At 40.5% G+C, this 19,538-nt stretch overlaps 1 protein-coding gene and 1 long non-coding RNA gene across 6 annotated transcripts in view; one reads left to right on the top strand and one right to left on the bottom strand.

The window, feature by feature from the left end:
• Window positions 1-641: 641 nt before the first annotated feature.
• The window catches only part of LOC137841832 (myosin-13-like), a 37,479-nt gene continuing 18,582 nt past the window's right edge, over window positions 642-19,538 (top strand). Inside the window, exons 1-21 of one of the 3 annotated variants that reach the window (XM_068655211.1) lie at window positions 642-716; window positions 1,131-1,166; window positions 3,237-3,453; window positions 3,555-3,698; window positions 4,061-4,217; window positions 4,763-4,790; window positions 4,875-4,986; window positions 9,798-9,890; window positions 9,989-10,052; window positions 10,142-10,240; window positions 10,328-10,431; window positions 10,647-10,785; window positions 11,157-11,275; window positions 11,371-11,520; window positions 11,596-11,766; window positions 12,304-12,613; window positions 13,973-14,046; window positions 14,155-14,242; window positions 16,186-16,303; window positions 17,930-18,053; window positions 18,903-19,039. In XM_068655211.1, the coding sequence (XP_068511312.1) occupies window positions 3,250-3,453; window positions 3,555-3,698; window positions 4,061-4,217; window positions 4,763-4,790; window positions 4,875-4,986; window positions 9,798-9,890; window positions 9,989-10,052; window positions 10,142-10,240; window positions 10,328-10,431; window positions 10,647-10,785; window positions 11,157-11,275; window positions 11,371-11,520; window positions 11,596-11,766; window positions 12,304-12,613; window positions 13,973-14,046; window positions 14,155-14,242; window positions 16,186-16,303; window positions 17,930-18,053; window positions 18,903-19,039 (2,435 nt within the window). In that variant the 5' untranslated portion in view covers window positions 642-716; window positions 1,131-1,166; window positions 3,237-3,249. Of the gene's footprint in view, window positions 717-757; window positions 1,018-1,130; window positions 1,167-3,236; window positions 3,454-3,554; window positions 3,699-4,060; window positions 4,218-4,762; window positions 4,791-4,874; window positions 4,987-9,797; window positions 9,891-9,988; window positions 10,053-10,141; window positions 10,241-10,327; window positions 10,432-10,646; window positions 10,786-11,156; window positions 11,276-11,370; window positions 11,521-11,595; window positions 11,767-12,303; window positions 12,614-13,972; window positions 14,047-14,154; window positions 14,243-16,185; window positions 16,304-17,929; window positions 18,054-18,902; window positions 19,040-19,538 lie in introns of those variants that run through there. The other 2 variants (XM_068655214.1, XM_068655212.1) reach the window with 2 other exon arrangements.
• The window catches only part of LOC137841843 (uncharacterized), a 33,598-nt gene continuing 28,322 nt past the window's right edge, over window positions 14,263-19,538 (bottom strand). For all 3 annotated transcript variants that reach the window (XR_011088781.1, XR_011088782.1, XR_011088783.1), the window contains one exon: window positions 14,263-16,532. This is a non-coding gene — a long non-coding RNA (uncharacterized lncRNA). The remainder of the gene's footprint in view (window positions 16,533-19,538) is intronic.

Genomic DNA, 19,538 nt, shown 5'->3' with positions numbered 1-19,538 from the left:
AGACCTCCAACTAGACTTTGCACTACTTAGCACAACCCTCTGAATGGTCATACAGGCCAGGACTTCAAATCCTTCTTGTGATCTATAAACAGACAGTTGCCTTATCCAAGCTTTATGTTAACCTTAGACTTGTCAGCACCCTGTAGAATGATATAAGCAAACATAATGAGGGAAAAATTCAGTCTCACTAGGTCTTTCTCCTTCTCTATCAGTATGTGCAGATAGACAGATGGGATCCATTAAAAACATGGGTTGTAAAGAAATAATTGGGCACAATTAGGAAAAAAAAAAGTCTTTTTAAAGCTCCTGAAATCAAGAGCCAAGGGTTGCCTTATTTGGCATTATTAGAGTTGTCTTTGGGTCCCTCAATCTTCTATCGTGGCACAGCAGAGCATGAAAGAAAAAAAAAAAAAAAGGTCAGTGCAGCTGACTCCATACAACCTTGAATCAATCCTGTCTCTAAGTAATTAGGAGACAGATCACAGCTTCAACACATTTGCAACTAACGAGCAAATTATTATTGACCAAAAATAGAGCACTTGAATGCTGTGTGGGCAGAAGGTTACTTATAAAGAGCTACAGCTGAAAGCAATCTTATTCTTTGTTACTTCAGCATCTCACGGTAAGTCCAATTTGCTTGATTCAACATCTAGGGGCATGTTCTTCTCAATCCACACTTCTAACATTCTTGTTCGTGTTTTGCACGCGATGCTAAGGTTAAATGACCCAATCCAGTTCAGTGTAGTAGCAGAAGTAGTAGAGCCATACTGTAGGGCCCTCTACAAATTTTGCTCCCTTCAAGCCCTATGAAAGGCACAGAGAACTAACTCTGAAAGCAACTGAAATTTATTGGGTTAATAATGTAGCACATCCTTTCCTGGATGACATATATTTTTTTTCCAGCAGATCACAGCAATGTGGGGAGGAACACAAGATTTTCTGTGGGATTTGACTCTAGTTTAAGAGTTGTAAGGCTCTGTGTACAGTTCATCTACTAGGAAAGACTACTCAAAGAATGTGTGCATGTTTAATAGAGCATATGCTCAAGGCATATGTAGTGAGAGCTAACCAAGGCAATGAATTCTTCTTGATTTAACTCTCTCTGTCCTTTCTTTAACCGTTCCCCACAGATACTGAAAGCAGATTTCCTCCTGGGCTCTCTGAAGGTAAGGGTTTAACAAATAAGGTTGTTCTGTTGTTTGATCCTGAGCCGTAAGTGTAGCTCACCTAGACAATGGTAGGGGGAGGTGGCAAAGGATTATGTTGTAGAACTCGGTTAACTGCAAAGGATATGTTTTAATCAGTAGGAGCACATCCATAGATCTTGGTAGGAAATACTCCAGTTATGGGGAAAGAAAAGTTACTGATACTCAAGCTTAGCCAAGAAGGCACGAATCACAGAGATGGTAATGTCTTTTTTGTCATGTAAACCGGTATTCTGGGACTTGTAGACAATTACAATTCATCCCCTACCATCTGTACAACTGCTGGAAATCTGAAACTGAGGGCTGTGCTCAGAGAGGATGCTCACAGTACGATTTAGGAAGGGTTCGACTTTATCCTGCCTTTAGTTTCCTCTGGGGTAAGGTCTCAAGCATTGTATGCTGGCTTATCCATGAGGTCCTGAATACAGAACAAAGTTCAATATGGTCTTGTCTCCTATCTGATAGACAGAACTGTTCATGAATAAAGAGACACCTTTATAAAGAACTTATATATGAATGATTCTCTTCTAAGTTTTCTAGGGAAGGTTAGTGACTGGAAGAGCTCACAAGAGTAACAAAAGGAGCCATCCACACCTGTGGATACCTAATACCACAAAAGGTTCACTGATAGTGTTGAGGTGCTGAAATGGGTAGAAATGCAAACTGTCCATTCAGAGAATGCCTTTCTGTCTTTTCATGAAGGCATAAATCAAAGATGATTCAGTAGTATAACAGACCGTGCCTCTCAAGAAAGTTTTGAACAACCTATCAGCATTTTCTGATGCTCTACTTAGCCTTTTCATGGCTACAGTGAGATAGTTTCTCTCTTTCTTTCATGTTGCTTCACTTGAGCCATTCAGAGGAAGGATCGTATAGGTTTAAAAAAAAAAAAAAAAAAGTTGGGCTCTATATACACAGAATAATAATTTCAAAGTATGTTAATGGTTCTAGATTTTGTGCTTTGAAGTTCATGGCTGTTAAAGTCTCTTGAGAGATGCAGCCTCTCAAAGTCCTGCGAGGTACAGATTCTATTGCAGATAGGTTTTGTTGAGAGTTCAGCACTTCTACATCAATGCGTCCAAAATCAAAACATTGCAAATGCATTCTAATTGTTTTCATTTACTTCTTGGCACCACATAAAAACACTCTGTGTTGATTACTTCAGTACCTTACTTTAATGCTAGCTTGCAGAACTTTCTGTTTGTTAGTTGCTGCCTACATTATTTCTACCTGTGTTGTTTCCAGATAGTCTTGAATTATCCACATCAGTCCTTTCAACTGTAGCAACCAATAACATCTATCTGTATTAAAGAATTTTTACTAGATGTTGCTGAAAATGTAAAATAAAACTGAACACAAAAACCTTTCTATGAAATTTTTCTACTAGAAGAATCCCTAACTGAATGTCTGGTATGTATTGGTACTTACAAACCGTCTTTTAATGATTTGTAACTGATGTCACCCTACATAATATAATCAAGCTAAAAGGTACTTCGACACTGATGTTTTTTGAAAGGTAATATCAAGTACTTACATATCTGGGTAACACTATGCTTTGAATTATTTCCTTTACTACATGTTATATTCCTTTATTGCTAATTTTGTCAGTGGTATGTAAATACATTTTATATTTCATAGGTAGGATAAATGGGTTTAGCTATAGATGGATGATGATTGTTGCTTACAATTAGTTTCTGTGCTTGATACAGAAAGAAACTATTTGAACTTGCCCTGTTTGTCATTAAAACATAGAAAACAGAAATGCATGAAGAATGCCTCCACTTACAAATTATGTATGAGAACAAATCTTAACTCACTAATCTGTGAGAGTCTTGAAGACTCCTGTCTACAAGAAACTTTCTTTATTAAAATTTCTTCAGTGAATACATAAAATTGACATGGAGGACAGGTGCCTGAGGTTGATTAGTCCTCTTCTTCATTTTAGTCATTGAGTATGATCAATGGATATGATCTGGATAAATATAAATAACAAATGCACAAGATATCTGAAACTCTTCTAAATTCCCCCAGAATAACTCCAGTCATGACATCAGATGCAGAGATGGCAATCTTTGGAGAAGCTGCTCCCTATTTACGGAAATCTGAGAAGGAGCGAATTGAAGACCAGAATCGCCCATTTGATGCTAAGACAGCCTGTTTTGTAGTGGATGAAAAGCAAATGTATGTGAAAGGTACCATACAGAGTAGAGAAGGTGGTAAAGTCACAGTTAAAACATGTGATGATATAGTAAGTGCCATTAACCGTTACTCGTCATACATAACTCATCCAGTTCTAAAAGTTCCCTGGCTAATATTTCTTCTCCTTTTGTTTCTCTCTGGTTTTGTCAGACTGTAACAGTAAAGGATGATGAAGTCTTTCCCATGAACCCTCCCAAATTTGATAAAATTGAGGACATGGCTATGATGACCCACCTCCACGAACCTGCAGTGCTGTATAACCTCAAAGAGCGTTATGCAGTCTGGATGATCTATGTAAGTACAAGCAGAAGGAGATTTGTGCTTTTGAGGGGTTGAAGACACTTTTCAATCTCTGAAGATATTCCTGACTTTTCACCTCCTTTCCTCATTTCTGTTTTTTTTCTCTCTTGCATGTGTTCTCCGTTTGTACTCTATGTATCGTTGCTCTTCTTCCTTCTTTCCTTGTCATATGGTAAATTTCATCCATTCTGTGATAGGTCATTCCTCCAATTTCATTTCTTCCACTGCCCTGGTCTTTGCAGAGTTTTGTTGACCTCTGCCTTCTGAGTTCTCCGCAGCAGTCTTCCTCGGGGTAGCTGGAAGGCCTGCTGTTCAAGGCTGAGCAGAAGCCAACATTCCTGTTTTCTTCCTTGCAGACCTACTCGGGTCTCTTCTGTGTCACTGTCAACCCCTACAAGTGGCTGCCCGTGTACAGCCCCAAGGTGGTGTCTGGCTACCGAGGCAAAAAGCGCCAGGAGGCCCCTCCGCACATCTTCTCTATCTCTGATAATGCCTATCAGTTCATGCTGACTGGTGAGTCATTTGGCAAGAACATAAGCTGGCTGCTTGGTCAAGGAACACTTAACAGTTCAGGCATCTTGCATCCTTTTGTACTCAGGGCATGATGGAAATAGCTCCCATAGTCCTTTGGCAAAATTCAAGTTAAACTGACTATGGCATCTTAAAGAACCCTGTAGCATTGGATAATGAAAGAAAGGCAGTAGCTAGCTCTTTGGCATTGTGCCAAAGTAAGGAATTTGAAGAAACAATATAGAATGATCATAGCAGAGAATCTGACTCCAAATAAACAATACTCAATCCAAGATCTGTACGTAACCAAAAGCAATTAATAAGTGGGGAAGCCTTATAAACAACCACTGCTTAACATTATAGTTTGGACAGCTCCATATAGCTGGGAGTGCAAAAATCCACTTACAGACTAATGCAGAATTCACCTTACCTGGTTACAAAGTGGTGCAGTTTCAATATTCTTTCCCTTGAAGTCAGTTAGCTACCTCTGAGGAATAAAAGCCCTCCACATCTCATTTGAAGAGCTCTTTCTGTGGCTTTGTTTTCAGATCATGATAATCAGTCGATCCTTATCACGTGAGTATATTTTGATATGTGTGACAACACTGACCAAAGTAAAAACGTGTCCTATTTCCTATAACAGTATTTTCATTCTAACAGTGGAGAATCTGGTGCAGGGAAGACTGTGAACACAAAGCGTGTCATCCAGTACTTTGCAACAATTGCAGTTACTGGTGAGAAGAAGAAAGACCATCAACCTGGTAAAATGCAGGTATGTGATAGGCACACTCTTTCAGTGTTTTGCTGAGAAAGTTTCTGCTCTGCAGACAAAATCAATACATATTTCTGCATTGCAATACCATTAAAAGAAAGTGTAATGTCTCTGAGATGACAAGCAGGATACACAGTCTGAGCACACCTATGCTCTGCTACCCCTACTAACCAACTCCCATCCCTCTTATAAATACTGAAAGTCCACCTAAAAAAGTCAGAATCATAGCATGGCTTGGGTTGGAAGGGACACTGAAGATCATCTAGTTCCAACACTCTTGCCATGGGCAGGGACACCAGGTTACTCAAAGCCCCACCAAATCTGGCCTTAAACACTTCCAGGGATGGGGCATCCGCAACTTCTCTGGGCAACCTGTTCTACTGCCTCATCACTCTCATAATAATTTCTTCCTAATATCTAATCTAAATGTACCCCCTTTTAGTTTAAAAACATTGCTCCTTGCCCTATTATTACACTCCCTAACAAAGAGTCCTTCTCCAGCTTTCCTATAGTCCCCCTTTAGGCCACTATCAGGTCTCCCTGGAGCTCTCTTTTCTCCAGGCTGAACAACCCCAGCTCTCTCAGCCTGTCTTCACAGGAGAGGTTCTCCAGCCCCTCGATCATCTTTGTGGACTCATTCTGCTATGTCCATATCCTTCTTGTGCTGGGGACCCCAGAGCTGGGTGTAGTGCTCCAGGTGGGGTCTCACAAGAGCAGAATAGAGGAAAAGAATCACCTCCCTCAGCCTGCTGGCCACACTTCTTTTAATGCAGCTCAGGATACAATTGGTTTTCTGGGCTGCAATTGCACACATTGATGGCTCTTATACAGTTTTTCATCCACCTGTATCCCAAAGTCCATTTCCATAAGGCCGTTCTTTATCCACTCATCACCAAGCCTATATTCATATTTGGGGTTGCCCCAGCCCATATGCAGGACCTTGCATTTGATCTTGTTGAACTGCATGAGGTTTGCACAGACCCACGTCTCAAGTCTGTCACTCCAGCGTGCTAACTGCACCACACAGCTTGGTGTCAACCTCAAACTTTCTGAGGGTGCATTCAATCCTACTGTCCATATCACCAACAATGATGTTAAATAATGCCAGTCCCAACACAAACCCCTGAGCGACATCACTTGTTACTGGTCTCTTCCTGAAAATCCAGCTGCTGACCATGCCTCTGAGTGAGACCATCCAGCTAATTCCACATCCACCAAGTGGTCCACATGTCAAAGCCATGTCTCTCCAATTTGAAGACAAGAATGTTGTGTGAGACAGTATCAAAAGCTTTGCACAAGTCCAGGTAGATGACATCTGTTGCTTTTCCTTTATCCACCAACACTGTAGCCCCATCATAGAAGGCCACCAAATTGGCCAGGCATGATTTGTCCTTAATGAAGTGGTGTTGGCTTCCCAGTCACCTCTCTATTTTCTATGTGCATAGTTTCCAGGAGGATCTGCTCCATGATTGTGATCTCTTTGCCAGGCACAGATGTGAGACTGGCTGGCCTGCAGTTCCTCAGGTCTCCCTCTCTTTCCCTTTTTAAAATCAGGGTTATGTTTCCCCTTTTCTGGTCACTGGGAACTTTACCTCACTGCCATGGCTTCTCAAATACGATGGATGATGGCTTAGAAACTTCATCTGCTACTTGCTTCAGGACCCTTGGATGCAGCTCATCAGGTCCCATGGACTTGTGCACATTCAAGTTCCTTAGATGGTCTCTACCCTGATCTTTTCTTGCGGTGGATGGTACCTCATTCTCCTAGTCTTTGCCTTTGGATTCTGTGAGTTGGGAGGTGTGGCTAGAGCACTTATTGGGGAAGACAAAAGAGGCAAAAAAGTCATTGAGTGTCTCAGTTTTCTCCATATCCCAGGTAACCAGGTCTCCCATTTCCTTCAGCAGTGGGCCACAGTCTTCACCACTCTTTCTTTTATCACTGGTGTCCCTGTAGAAGCTCTTGATGTCCCTGGTGAGATTCAATTGTCTCAGCCTTAGCTTTCCTATCCTGATCCCTAGATGTTTGGACAATGTCTCTGTATCCCTCCAACATTACCTGTCTTTGCATCCATCCTCAGGAGGCTTCCTTTTTGTGTTTGAGTTTGGCCAGGAACTCCTTGTTCATTTATGCAGGCCTCCTGGCATTTTTGCTTGACTTCTGTTTGTTAGGATGCATTGATACCGAGCATGGAGGAGGTGATCCTTGAATATTAAACAACATTCCTGGACCCACTTTCCCCTCCAGGGCTTTATCCCATGGTACTCTACCAAGTAGATCCTTGAAGACGACATCTTTTTAATGTAGGAAAGCCCCAAGTTTCAGTTCCTCTCCAGTCCAGTGTAAATGATTACACAAGGGAAGGTTTGACCAGAGGAAAATAATATAAGACAGCAGAAGTTCTCTCTGTGATGGATGCCTACGTGTCTGTGTACCTGAGATCTGCTATCTCCACCCAGGTGCCTGAAAGAGACCAGTTGGTTCCCACTGGCATGTGATTGTGTTACAACTCCCTGTTTCATTCCTATTGACAAGGGAATTACAGTAACTTTGGACTCCAGAGAGGCTGCACTGAAGCTAAAGTTCTTCTGTGTGATGCAATTGAAATAACAAGCCAGTAGAAATTACTGCCTGTGGTCTATGTAACAGCCCTGAGGGACAGTGTGAAAAAAGTGTCAGACCTGGGACAGCTGGGACCACTTGCCAGACGATTAGAAAGTAACCTCAGAACAGATCCTTCCAGGGAGGAAAGTACAAGCACAGCTGCTGCAATCTGAGCCCACTAGTGCATTTGCAAGGCATGGGCTAGCACAGAGCAAGCAACAGACATCCTTGTGGCACAAGTGTGTCATCACAGTATGTGAGAAGGTATGTGCATCAAAGAGGGTGATGCCTGTCAGTGCGTTATTTGAGTACCCAAGGGCACAGAAGAATCTAAGGAGATTCCAAGGCTGAATATTCTTTTCTCGCTCAGAGGCAGGTGTCTGTGATTGATGGGTTGTTATGGCAAAGACAAGTTCATTACAAGCTCTCTTTCCATTAGCACCATTTCTGTGTATCTTGGGCTCAACTTTCACCAGCTGCTCACTATGCTGGGACTGATCTCACAAAAACATTGAGACAGCTGAGATGTACTGGCTGTGTTTGATATAAGAAAACTCACCAGGTTCTCAGATGGGCAACAAGCTGTTCTGGTCTCTTCTTGAGTTTATTCACAGAATACTCTATTTCTTTGGTGTTCACAATCTCTAAGAAGTATCTTTCTATTCATAAGACCACAAAATAAAACACCATTAAATTATGTCTCTCCCAGCATCCCATCTAAGACACAGACTGAAATCAGATGCCAGCTAAGCGCATAAAATAAGGGAAGTATGTAACATTTCCCAAGACTGCTTTCTCAGCTCAAGCAATTTGTAACCCAGACTGTACTCCAGATTGAATTTGTGTAAAGAATTGCCAGATATTCTATGCTGTTCTCCATTCACCGTGCACTCTTGTCTGTTCATGGCTCACAGCTGTGCAATAGAGTTTTTTTGTTTGTGTTTTTTGTTGTTTTGTTTTGTGGTGAAGTCAGCAGCACTGACACAAATGTCTTTAAAAGGAGGAAGTTTATTTAGGAAGCTGTATGTGAGAGGACATTAGTCTATATATTCGAGATTTTTTTTATTAAAAATATGTGAGTATATTTAGAGAGAGAGTTATGCTACTGCGTTGCCTTAGTTCTGCAAGGTGTAGCTTCGTGTTCAAACTAACTTAAATCCTTTGCGCCACCTTCAGACCGTATTGGGGATGGCGCTGCCTCTCCACTGCAAGATCTTGAAGGCTGCACGCACCATTGTACACCAAGTAGTATGCAGCAACTTGAGCTCTGCCACTGATCTTTCATGTGAATAAAACCATCCCTGCAAACAATTATTTCCTAACTACTTAAGGATCAATCATGAGTTCGGTAGGAGCCTTGAGAAAAGCTTTGCCCTGTGATTCCGAAACAGCACTCCGTGACACTGCCTTGCACAGAAGAGACATAATGCCATGGAAGCTTCTTTCCTCCCATTTTTATTTTTTTTTTCAGTTAGCAGGAGTGATACAATGCAGAATTGAAACTGTATGTTTGCTTGATGATCTTCTTTTCTACTGTAGCCATGTACAAAAAGAAAAGAAAAAATGGGAGGGGGGGGGAACAACCATCACAGCATCCAAGAGGTACTTTGTTTTTGTTTTTTGCTTTGTATTGTTTTACATTTGGCATTTGAGTATCACTTTTCACCCATGTCCTACTTGTCTTTTCAAAGCATCTATGGAGATTTTTTTCTGCATTCTGAAAGGTTACTGGTTGTTTGAACATAACTACAAAACTTTACATTATCCCTTTTTAGGTGCTTCCTACCTTCAGCTTTGAGGCTGTACCACTCCCTCTGTCTTGTGCTTGAGTAAACTCAAGAAAAGAATCCCAGATTTTTCACGTTTTCTTTAGCTGTTATAGCCTTTGTGAGCAGTGAATGGGAATGCAGAAGTGCCTCTCTCATACAGATTTCAAACATTCTGAGCTCCACCGAAATTACCCTGTATATTCTATACGATATATGATAGCATGGACAAAAAGAAAATGAAGTACAAATCAGTTTTTCAGCACTCTTCCCTGTGAAACCAATTCATTAGTGATGGCTGATGAGTGCTTAAAACATTTGCTAACTAAAAGTTAAAATCATGTGTGAGATGTAATAATGACCTGTTTGTGATGTATCCTTTTCCGTATTTGTTATTAAATAGCAGTGAGTTTTGCTAAGAACCTTTTTTTCCATGTAACTAGGGAACCCTGGAGGATCAGATCATCCAGGCCAACCCACTGCTGGAGGCCTTTGGAAATGCTAAGACTGTCAGGAATGATAATTCCTCACGTTTTGTGAGTTTACTTCTTTTTTGTTGGAATGCAGATTTCTGCTATATATGTCTCATTCACTGATCACTCTAACCAACTGTTTGATCTCTACTACTCAACAGGGAAAATTCATCCGTATTCACTTTGGAACAAATGGCAAGCTGGCCTCTGCAGATATCGAAACCTGTGAGTTGGAGCTAGTCAGCACATGCAGAATTTGTGCATTTGTGATCTCAAGTTTCCCAGGAGACCAGTGGCATCTCTCTTTTTCTTAGATCTTTTGGAGAAATCCAGAGTGACTTTCCAGCTACCCAGTGAAAGGAGCTATCATATTTTTTACCAGATAATGTCCAATAAGAAGCCAGAGCTCATTGGTGAGTGTCAGCATTTCTGGGTTTGGTTCAGTGCGTACTCTTTGCACTTTTTCCCCATACCGTCAAAGGTGTACTGTATGCCTGCAGATCTCCTCCTTATCTCAACCAATCCCTACGACTTTGCCTATGTGAGCCAAGGAGAAATCACTGTTGCCAGCATTGATGACAGTGAGGAGCTGCTGGCAACGGATGTGAGTATGGCAATGGATATGAGTATAGCAATGGCACTCCTTGTCAGAGCCAGGCTCTGCTCTGGGTGCAGAGGTGGCCTCTATCATTCTGCAGCAGCCACAGCCACTCCCAGCCGCTGTTGCATGCACTTGGCGCTGGGCAGGCATGCAGGCAGAAGCAGAAGCCCCTACTTGTGTTTTTCTGACCTTTTGCAACTTGTCTATTCCCTCTGGAGAGTGCCGTGGACATCCTGGGCTTCAGCCCTGATGAGAAGGTGGGGATATACAAGCTGACAGGGGCTGTTATGCACTATGGGAACATGAAGTTCAAGCAGAAGCAGCGGGAGGAGCAGGCAGAGCCAGACAGCACAGAAGGTAGGGGTTGACTGCAGACTTCATTTGTGAATTGCACTAGGAGGCAAGAGAGGAACCTCATCCAATAAAGTACCCATCAGTTCAAGACTGTTTCTGCCCTTCTAGAAAGTAAATTTTACAAACTTGTGCAAGTGCCACAAAGTCACTGATTTAATTTATGCACCACGTGGAAACTGATTCATAGATGAAGCGCTGCTACAGCTCCCCAGGCATGAAACAGGAGCGTGGTGCAGCTGAGACAAGCTTCCCTTGACAACAGGCACATCTGAGTATCTGAGTAGTGTCTGAAGTAGGCTCCTTGTAACAGAAATATTCTAGAGGACTATGACATCTTTGTCTATGTTGAACTCCTTTGCTGTATCTCTTCCTAGTTGCTGACAAAGCTGGCTACCTGATGGGTCTGAATTCTGCTGATTTGCTCAAGGCTTTATGCTATCCCAGGGTGAAAGTTGGGAATGAATACGTGACTAAAGGACAAAATGTCCAACAGGTATCTAGAGAGCTGGTTGGTTTTCATTTTGTTCAGACAATTATTTCAACTAATGCTAATCTAACTTTCTTTACTGCTGTGGCTGTTTCTTACAGGTATACAATTCAGTGGGGGCTCTGGCTAAATCAGTCTATGAGAAGATGTTTTTATGGATGGTTACTCGAATCAACCAGCAACTCGATACAAAGCAGCCCAGACAACATTTCATTGGTGTCCTGGACATTGCTGGCTTTGAGATTTTTGATGTGAGTTACAGTTAGTATGTTTGCCAATTGATTATTTTTCCAAACTAACCGGCGTTATTATATTTGAATTTGCAGTTCAACAGCCTGGAGCAGCTGTGCATCAATTTCACCAATGAGAAACTACAGCAGTTCTTCAACCACCACATGTTTGTGCTGGAGCAGGAGGAGTACAAAAAGGAAGGAATTGACTGGGAGTTCATTGACTTCGGAATGGACCTGGCTGCCTGCATTGAACTCATTGAAAAGGTAGAGGAAATCTAATTTTAGAAAAGCACATTTATTTTCTGATAATTTTAGTCCTTATGTTCTTTATAAATTGAATAATTACTGTTGAATGATTCTCCCATCAGAAGAAGCAGTTTATAAAATCAAACATTTTGACATTTTGGAGAGGTACACTGCCTCTCCGCAAAAAAAAAAAAAAAAAAAAAAAAAAAAAAAAAAAAAAAAAAAAAAATCTGGACAACGTGGCTGCGATGGAAGGGAGAGAAGCACAATGTTAATTTTGCTTTCAACAGTAGACAGTAAGGTGAAACTTCAAGTCTTAGTCCTTGTAGTAGTTGACAGAATTCAGAGTTCCTGGTTGTAGCAATCTTCTTCTTTCTGGCTCCTTTGTCACTGCCCACTGCCACTGCGCTGGTAGTCTTAATGTGAATTAACCCCCAACTACAGCATTAGGAGTAAGTGTCCAGTGGTTACTTGTGCACAGCACTTAAATATTATGTGCAAATCCACTGTACACACACCCAAATATCTTCCTTCATATATTCATACTTCTCCCAGCCCATGGGCATCTTCTCCATCCTGGAAGAGGAGTGCATGTTCCCCAAGGCAACTGACACCTCTTTCAAGAACAAGCTCTATGACCAGCATCTGGGCAAGTCCAACAACTTCCAGAAGCCCAAGCCTGCCAAAGGCAAGGCTGAGGCCCATTTTTCACTTGTGCACTATGCTGGCACAGTGGACTACAACATCTCTGGCTGGCTTGAGAAGAACAAGGATCCCCTGAATGAAACTGTTGTTGGGCTGTACCAGAAATCATCTTTGAAGCTCCTGTCCTTCCTTTACTCTAACTATGCTGGTGCAGAAACAAGTAAGTGCGTTTTTTAGTGATGATTGATAAGGCAAGAAAAAAAAGTTAAGTCTGTCTCCTCCTTGTTGTATTCTCTAGCCTCTCATCATCCCTAATCTCATCCTATTCACATGCACAGATATGCCAAACTAAGATACCATCATGAATAACTGCAGAAAGCACCATGTTTATGTGGTGTGGTGCACAGAAGCAATGCTCAGCAAGTTCAAAACAAAATGATAGGAGTTGGATGTTTCCTGGCTTACTGAGCTGTGAATCATATGCATGGTCAGCCATCATCCAGACAGGTGCCAAATATACATGTATGTGCAAAGTGTAAGCACTTTATAGTCTTAGGAGACAGAGTTTTATTTCTTTAGGTGAACAGGAAGAGCTAAAAGTAATGGAGAGGTTCACAGCTTTACATCTTCAAGGAGATCACAGAACTATTTCATATCCAGCTGAGCAGCCCTGGTGCAACAGGGGAAAAAAAAAAAAGAGAGACAAATTAATTTAGAAGTTCTTTAAGGGCATCAGAGAGCAGTTCAACCTCTTGCCTTTTTTTTGTGACTTAAGGCTGTCAAGTAGGACAGTCAATGGGTCTGTTTTACCAAAAATAACCATACGATTGCTACAAAAAAAAAAAAAAGGAAACTCGGATGCTAGGCATAAAGTGTTAGTATAGAGTAACATGTCAACACGCATGTGGGCAGCTGGGTTTGAGGCTCAAGAGGGTACCACACACTCCTAGAAAACAGTAGGGATGAAGCAGTTGTGGTCCTTACTAGTATCATCAATACAAGGAAGGTGAGAAGAGAAGACTCCATTTAGTTCTCCATTTAAATGACTTCAACAATACAGCAATTCTGAAAAGCTACTGAGCTTTTTGGGTTTGTATTCCTGAGGCTATATTTCATTTATTGCCTTGGGGATGCTGTAACTCAGAATAGGTCCCTATTCTTCAACTGCAACATTAGAACAAATTTTTCCTAAAGGCTTCACTGCACTCATGAACAAATGTCCACCGCTGAACCATTCATGTGGCCTTTCACCACATTACAACAAAATAAAAATAATTTGAGAGTATATCTTTAAGTAAAACCAATTTCCAGTGGTACACAGTAAACTGCTATGGAGCTTATGTCAGACCGTAGTGTTACATACTACCACAGCCACATCACATTATGACGCAACTTAAGTTGTGCATCTGAGACCAAAATATACCAAACACTGATTAATATATAACCAGCTGACAGCAGTTCACATAAAACTCCCATGCAGCGCTGAATCACTTTCACATCAAAATATAATGTTTATATTAGTCCATAACACACTGCCTACTCTAACCATTCAACTCTTATGTATCTCAACTCTTCCAAGGTGATAGTAGTGGTGGCAAGAAAGGTGCTAAGAAGAAGGGGGGCTCTTTCCAGACAGTGTCTGCTGTGTTCAGGGTATGTGAATTTCCTCTTAAAACTGAGCCACAGCTCTTCGACATCTGAATAAAAATGCAAAAGCTTTGTAGCTCAGAGCTCAAACCCCATGTTTTGTTCTATTCACAGGAAAATCTAAACAAGCTGATGACTAACCTGAGAAGCACCCATCCTCACTTTGTGCGTTGCTTGATTCCTAATGAGACCAAGACACCTGGTAAGTGTTATTATACACTAGACTGACCAGAATTGTGCTGCTAAGCTTCCACACCAACTTCTTCCAGAACAGCTCCCCATGCATGTAAAATTCCTGTGGGGGGTGGCCTATGGAACAGTGCTCAAGTAAGCCTTCTTGTATTTTTTCATGACTGTAAAATTTTGAGCCTTATATGGTCCACCACACTTAGTCATCTTTGCTTAATGTATGCACAGAGCTGATGATAAAGATGGCATGTATTAGAGCTGATGAAATTGCATGTCACAAGTAACAACAGTAGCAAATTTCTAATAAATGCATATTTTTAAGGACCACTATGTCATTCAATACTGTTGAGTTCAGTTCAAGACAATTTAACAACTCAAAATATTTCATGTTAGAAACTGATTCACTGAGTTGGAGGACTGACAAAAGAATCATGCATCCTTTGTAGAATTCCCTGTATAGGCTGCTGGGTACTCTTTGCACCTGAAGGGCATTTTGATATAAAATTATTTTTGTTCATTTATTGAATTAAATATTTAACTCACGCAGAGTTTAGTCTCAAAGAACAGTCAAGTTTGGGGGGTATTTCATGTGGCCGTTAAGTACCTGGGGAGAGTTGCTTGTGTGGGTTTTAGGAGTCTAATCTATAGGAGGTGTGATACAGGTGGAATAAGAAGGTGTAATGGATGTAATAAGAATACAAGGAAACAGGAGTTCAGCACCTATTTAATCTGCTCCAGAATTTCAAAGCATTTACCTTACTTGTTCATGTCTCTTTGTATAACCCTGAAGACCACAAGCGTGGTTTCAGCAGCACACATATGTATGACACTCAGATTTCAGCTATTCACCTAAATTTATATATTCAATGGAGAGAAGCTGGCATTTTAAGGTATGACTCATTTGGCTGCTTTTATATGTCTTAGGATGAGATGAATCACATCCTAGAAAAAAATGCTTCTGCTTCACTCCACTGACTATAAATGAAGCCCATATGGAATGTCCCACACTTCATATCCGTAAAGTGAAGAGAAAGGAATCCCACTGGGATCTTGACAGGAATAGAAGATGTAAGGGAATTAAGGAAATCTACTGAAATATACATGAATGAATGATTTTGCCAAATATGACTGTCATTTTAATATTCAGAGATGACTCAGAGGAAATTAGACTTTTGCCTTCTAAGAAAAAGAAAAGTAGTAATGTGTGAACAAAATTAAGGATTGTAAAGTGAAGAGAAACTGGTCGTTTTCTGATTTTAGTTGTTTTTAGGCTGCTTATGCTTGATTTTTCTAACCACTTCTTTGGGTACACCTTTATTGATTACACTGAAAAGGTAAGGGTTAGCAATATGTACCATTCTGCATTAATTAATGCCTCTAGGAGCTGAGAAATTTCTTCATGACGAAGTGATTCCAAGAATATTTTATTCAATTGTACTTTGTTTGCAATACTTTGAATAAGATTAAGAAATATAGTTGATTGTTATACCTGATAGATGTTATAGAAGAAGGATAATTATTCCAATTTATTATTCCAGCTGTCCTTTACAGGCAGTTAAAGGGACTGATAAAAACTTTAAGCATCTTCCTTATCCTCTACTGTGTAGGAATCTATCTATCAAATCTAATCAAGGTTAAGTATAGTCAATACTTCTACAGAAAATCCAAGGTAAAATCTTACATAACATGAAGAGCTGATTATCCAGATTGTATTACATTCTACATGCCACTTCTACCTGCATCCAGTGAGTGATGATATTTTTCACTTCTATGAATTGAAAACATGTTCTGTCTTCATTTCCTCCATCCTTAACCAAGAACGGGTTGAATTTTAGCAAAAGGAGAAGTTGCACTGTCATGCTAGTAAATATGGAGACTCCTGGGGGGGGCGGGGGGGGGAAGAGGGGGAAGGAAATAAAAAATAGAAACAGTCATGATATATGTATCTTGTTTAAGGTGAAATGGACCATTACTTGGTGATGCATCAGCTGCGGTGCAATGGGGTTCTAGAAGGCATCCGAATTTGCAGGAAGGGGTTTCCAAGCAGAATCCTTTATGCAGACTTTAAGCAACGGTAGGTCTTCAGTTATTAGTTTGTTAATTTAAGGATTCAGTAAACCCAAAACTCAGGTGCCAAATCTGGTGATATCATGGAGACACATCCTCTGAAACAGACTACTTCAGTGGAATTTGAGGGAATGTCATCATAAATACTCTCTTAGGTCTCTCCAGTCTTCTCCCTCTTTGATCAGAGATTTGTTGATTCATCAGAACCCATATTGTTTCTGAACTGTAGTCATTGCCTGGTGATTCAAAAAGATGCAAAATGTTTTTAGGGCAATGAATTAAATGGCATAATAGATTGCTCTTTGTAAGTCTCCTATAGGCTTACAAAACACTACAAGAATAATAAATGTCAGCACAGTCTCCTTAGAGTGTGGTACCTAAGCATTCCAAACTCCAAGGCTTTGTTGGTGCTCAGTCAGTTGCCTGCATCCTGTGTCTTGCTTTCTCTTCTTTAAAATTGAGATAATGAAACTGGCTCAAGTGAGTTCAATTGCTATAAAGTGCTGAATCTGAATTGGTTGTTATTATTAATAAATGTATCAGTAGCATCTTACATGCTGACCTGGTGTAAAAAGCTCTTCCCCTCAAGAGGACATAGCTTGTCTGTTTCTCCCCACTGTTCCCCTTCTTTCCCCTTCCCTTCCTTCCCCTTTCCCAAGAAATCAATATTATTTTTTAATCTTTTTGCGACAAGAGTATTCAGACTTTGAGGAAAAGCAGTCTAGGATTCAGGACCTCTCTGAATATGTGCTGCAACCCGCTGTTTAATTCACTATGGCATTAGCTGGTCTCAACTGTCAAATCATAATTTGAAGTGACAAGGTGAAGGGATCTCTCCATAATGGCCATGGTCCAGAACCAAAAAGTGCTATACAGTACAAAAGAAACATGCTGAAGTTTAGGAAGAACTACAACAGAAGATTAAAATACAGAATAAAGTTCTTGTGCCACTTTCACTATCTTGATTTTATATATTTTCTTTCAAGATAAACTTGAGAAGAAGAAGTGAGCCAGAGTGCAGTCACCTGTCCTCATTCCTGTATATGAGGAAAACACTTTAGAAGAGTGAGGTGATCCTGTCCATGACACAGGATTACCTTAATCATTAAGCTACCTTACAAAACACTAAGACTTCTGTTAGCTAAAAAATAATATTGTGCCATTTTTAGCCCAAACTCAAGGCTTCGTTGTTAGATTTTATACAGACAGTGACTTCTGCAAGATCTGTATTCCTTTTGGAATATAGATTTTTTTTTTGTCAGCAGTTTTAATTTACCTTCTACTTTAATTTAAATAGCCTTTTTCTGGTCAATGAAACAAGATGGGAAGAGAAGGTTGACATGTTCTCACTATGTTCTTCCTAATTCCTGGACCTGCAAACACTGTTAAGTATGCACATTAATTTTGTATGTAACAGCATACTATGTTGTTACACAGCCAGCAGATTCCTTTGAAAAGCAGACATATTCTCTTGTCATCATGTTCTGTTCAGCCAAGACTGGTCTAAATTTCAGATAGCATATTCAGCTGCTTTCAGACAGCTCAGTTTCCAATCACATTATCTTATGATGTATGATGACTCCTATTCTCCTCACAGTTTGCAACCAGTGCCTTGCAACTTGTCTTACCACAGGTACAAGATTCTTAATGCCTCAGCCATTCCAGAAGGCCAATTCATTGACAGCAAAAGTGCTTCGGAAAAGCTTCTTTCTTCTATTGATGTGGACCACAACCAATACAGATTTGGCCATACCAAGGTAAAGTCCTTGTGGAAGAGTGGGTACAATCAGTGGCAAAAAAAAAAATATACCATTTGTTTAAAGAATTTCTTCCAGATCAAATCAGCCTTCATGATGACTAGGAAACAAAGTACAGTACAAGCAAGAAGGAGCACACAAAACTTGTCTGGTTCTTGGGGTATGTGTTAGGATAGGCCTGTCAGTCCAGGCAACACCATGCTACCAGAATGACCCTGCATGGCTGTAACTAGAACTAGTGCTGCCCCTTTCTCCTGCCAGATGAACTCCCTGACATCAGTGCACATTAGGCAAGCTAAGATAAGTTTAGGAAGACAGACTTTTCAGGGGATTTAGGCACACACATGTCTCTCTTCCATATCCAAAGCAGCGTTAGGTGGTACACTGATTCTCTGACCAACACAATCAAAGCAGTACTATCTCTGGACACAAACCCAACTGTATATACTATTATATGGACATCATCGTGTATGGCTCTCAAGCCATCTGTATGTCAGTTTACAGAGCCTGACCACTAAGATACAGAAGGATACAGTGAAGCGACAGGATAAGATATCATACTAAGTTGCAAGTTAACTCTGTTTTAATAACTATTGATGAGCTAAATCTTCCACAACCTACTCTAGAGTGTGCCTCAAATAACATTGCAATAGTGTGATTAGTTCACATATAACGTGACTTGTCATCAATCACAGAAACACTGAGGATATGAACCCCAAATTTCTCTAGCTGTTCAATGTCTACTCTGCAGGTGTTCTTCCAAAACTTCTTTAAACTATACTGCATCAGCTTCCAATGGTTGTGTATCTGCCTAGCCCTCAAACTATTCAAACCTCTTTTATATTTTAGGTGTTCTTCAAAGCGGGTCTCTTAGGACTCCTAGAAGAGATGAGAGATGAGAAGCTTGTGAGCCTCATCACTCATACACAAGCTATGTGCAGAGGGTACCTCATGAGAACTGAATTTAAAAAGATGAATGAAAGAAGGTAATACAAGGACACACTAAGTAACTTATTGTGACAGACCAAAAGTCTGGCAATGCACTACCCTCTCTCAGGAAAAAATCTGTCCCCGGTGAAGACCCTTAGAAAGACCAGGGGAAACAGAAAAAGCAGAAACTAATACTTTCCTTGTTATAGCCTTCCAAATCCTTGCAATGGCTGTTTAGCAATTGGACTGTGCATCTGGACCATGATATTTAATATTTAACAGTGAACCTTTCCTCCAGGAATGCACTAACTTTTAGAACCATTTTCAACCTCTCCCTGTGATGGAGACAGACAAACCTTTCCATTTGTTCAGTAGGCTGTTTGGCTTGTGCTGTCTGATAATTTTATTGAATCTCATTAGTCCAGTTTTGTAAGGAAAGGAACAAAATCACATTCTGCTCTCCTTCTCTTCAATTTTCTTTCATGACTTCATCATCTAAGATAAAGAATTCTAGCTTGTACAGAGAATACTTTTCTCTATACTGTATATAATACT

Source organism: Anas acuta, chromosome 18 (assembly GCF_963932015.1).
Source record: "Anas acuta chromosome 18, bAnaAcu1.1, whole genome shotgun sequence".
Lineage (NCBI taxonomy): Eukaryota > Metazoa > Chordata > Aves > Anseriformes > Anatidae > Anas > Anas acuta.
This window is presented reverse-complemented; position numbering and strand designations above follow the sequence as displayed.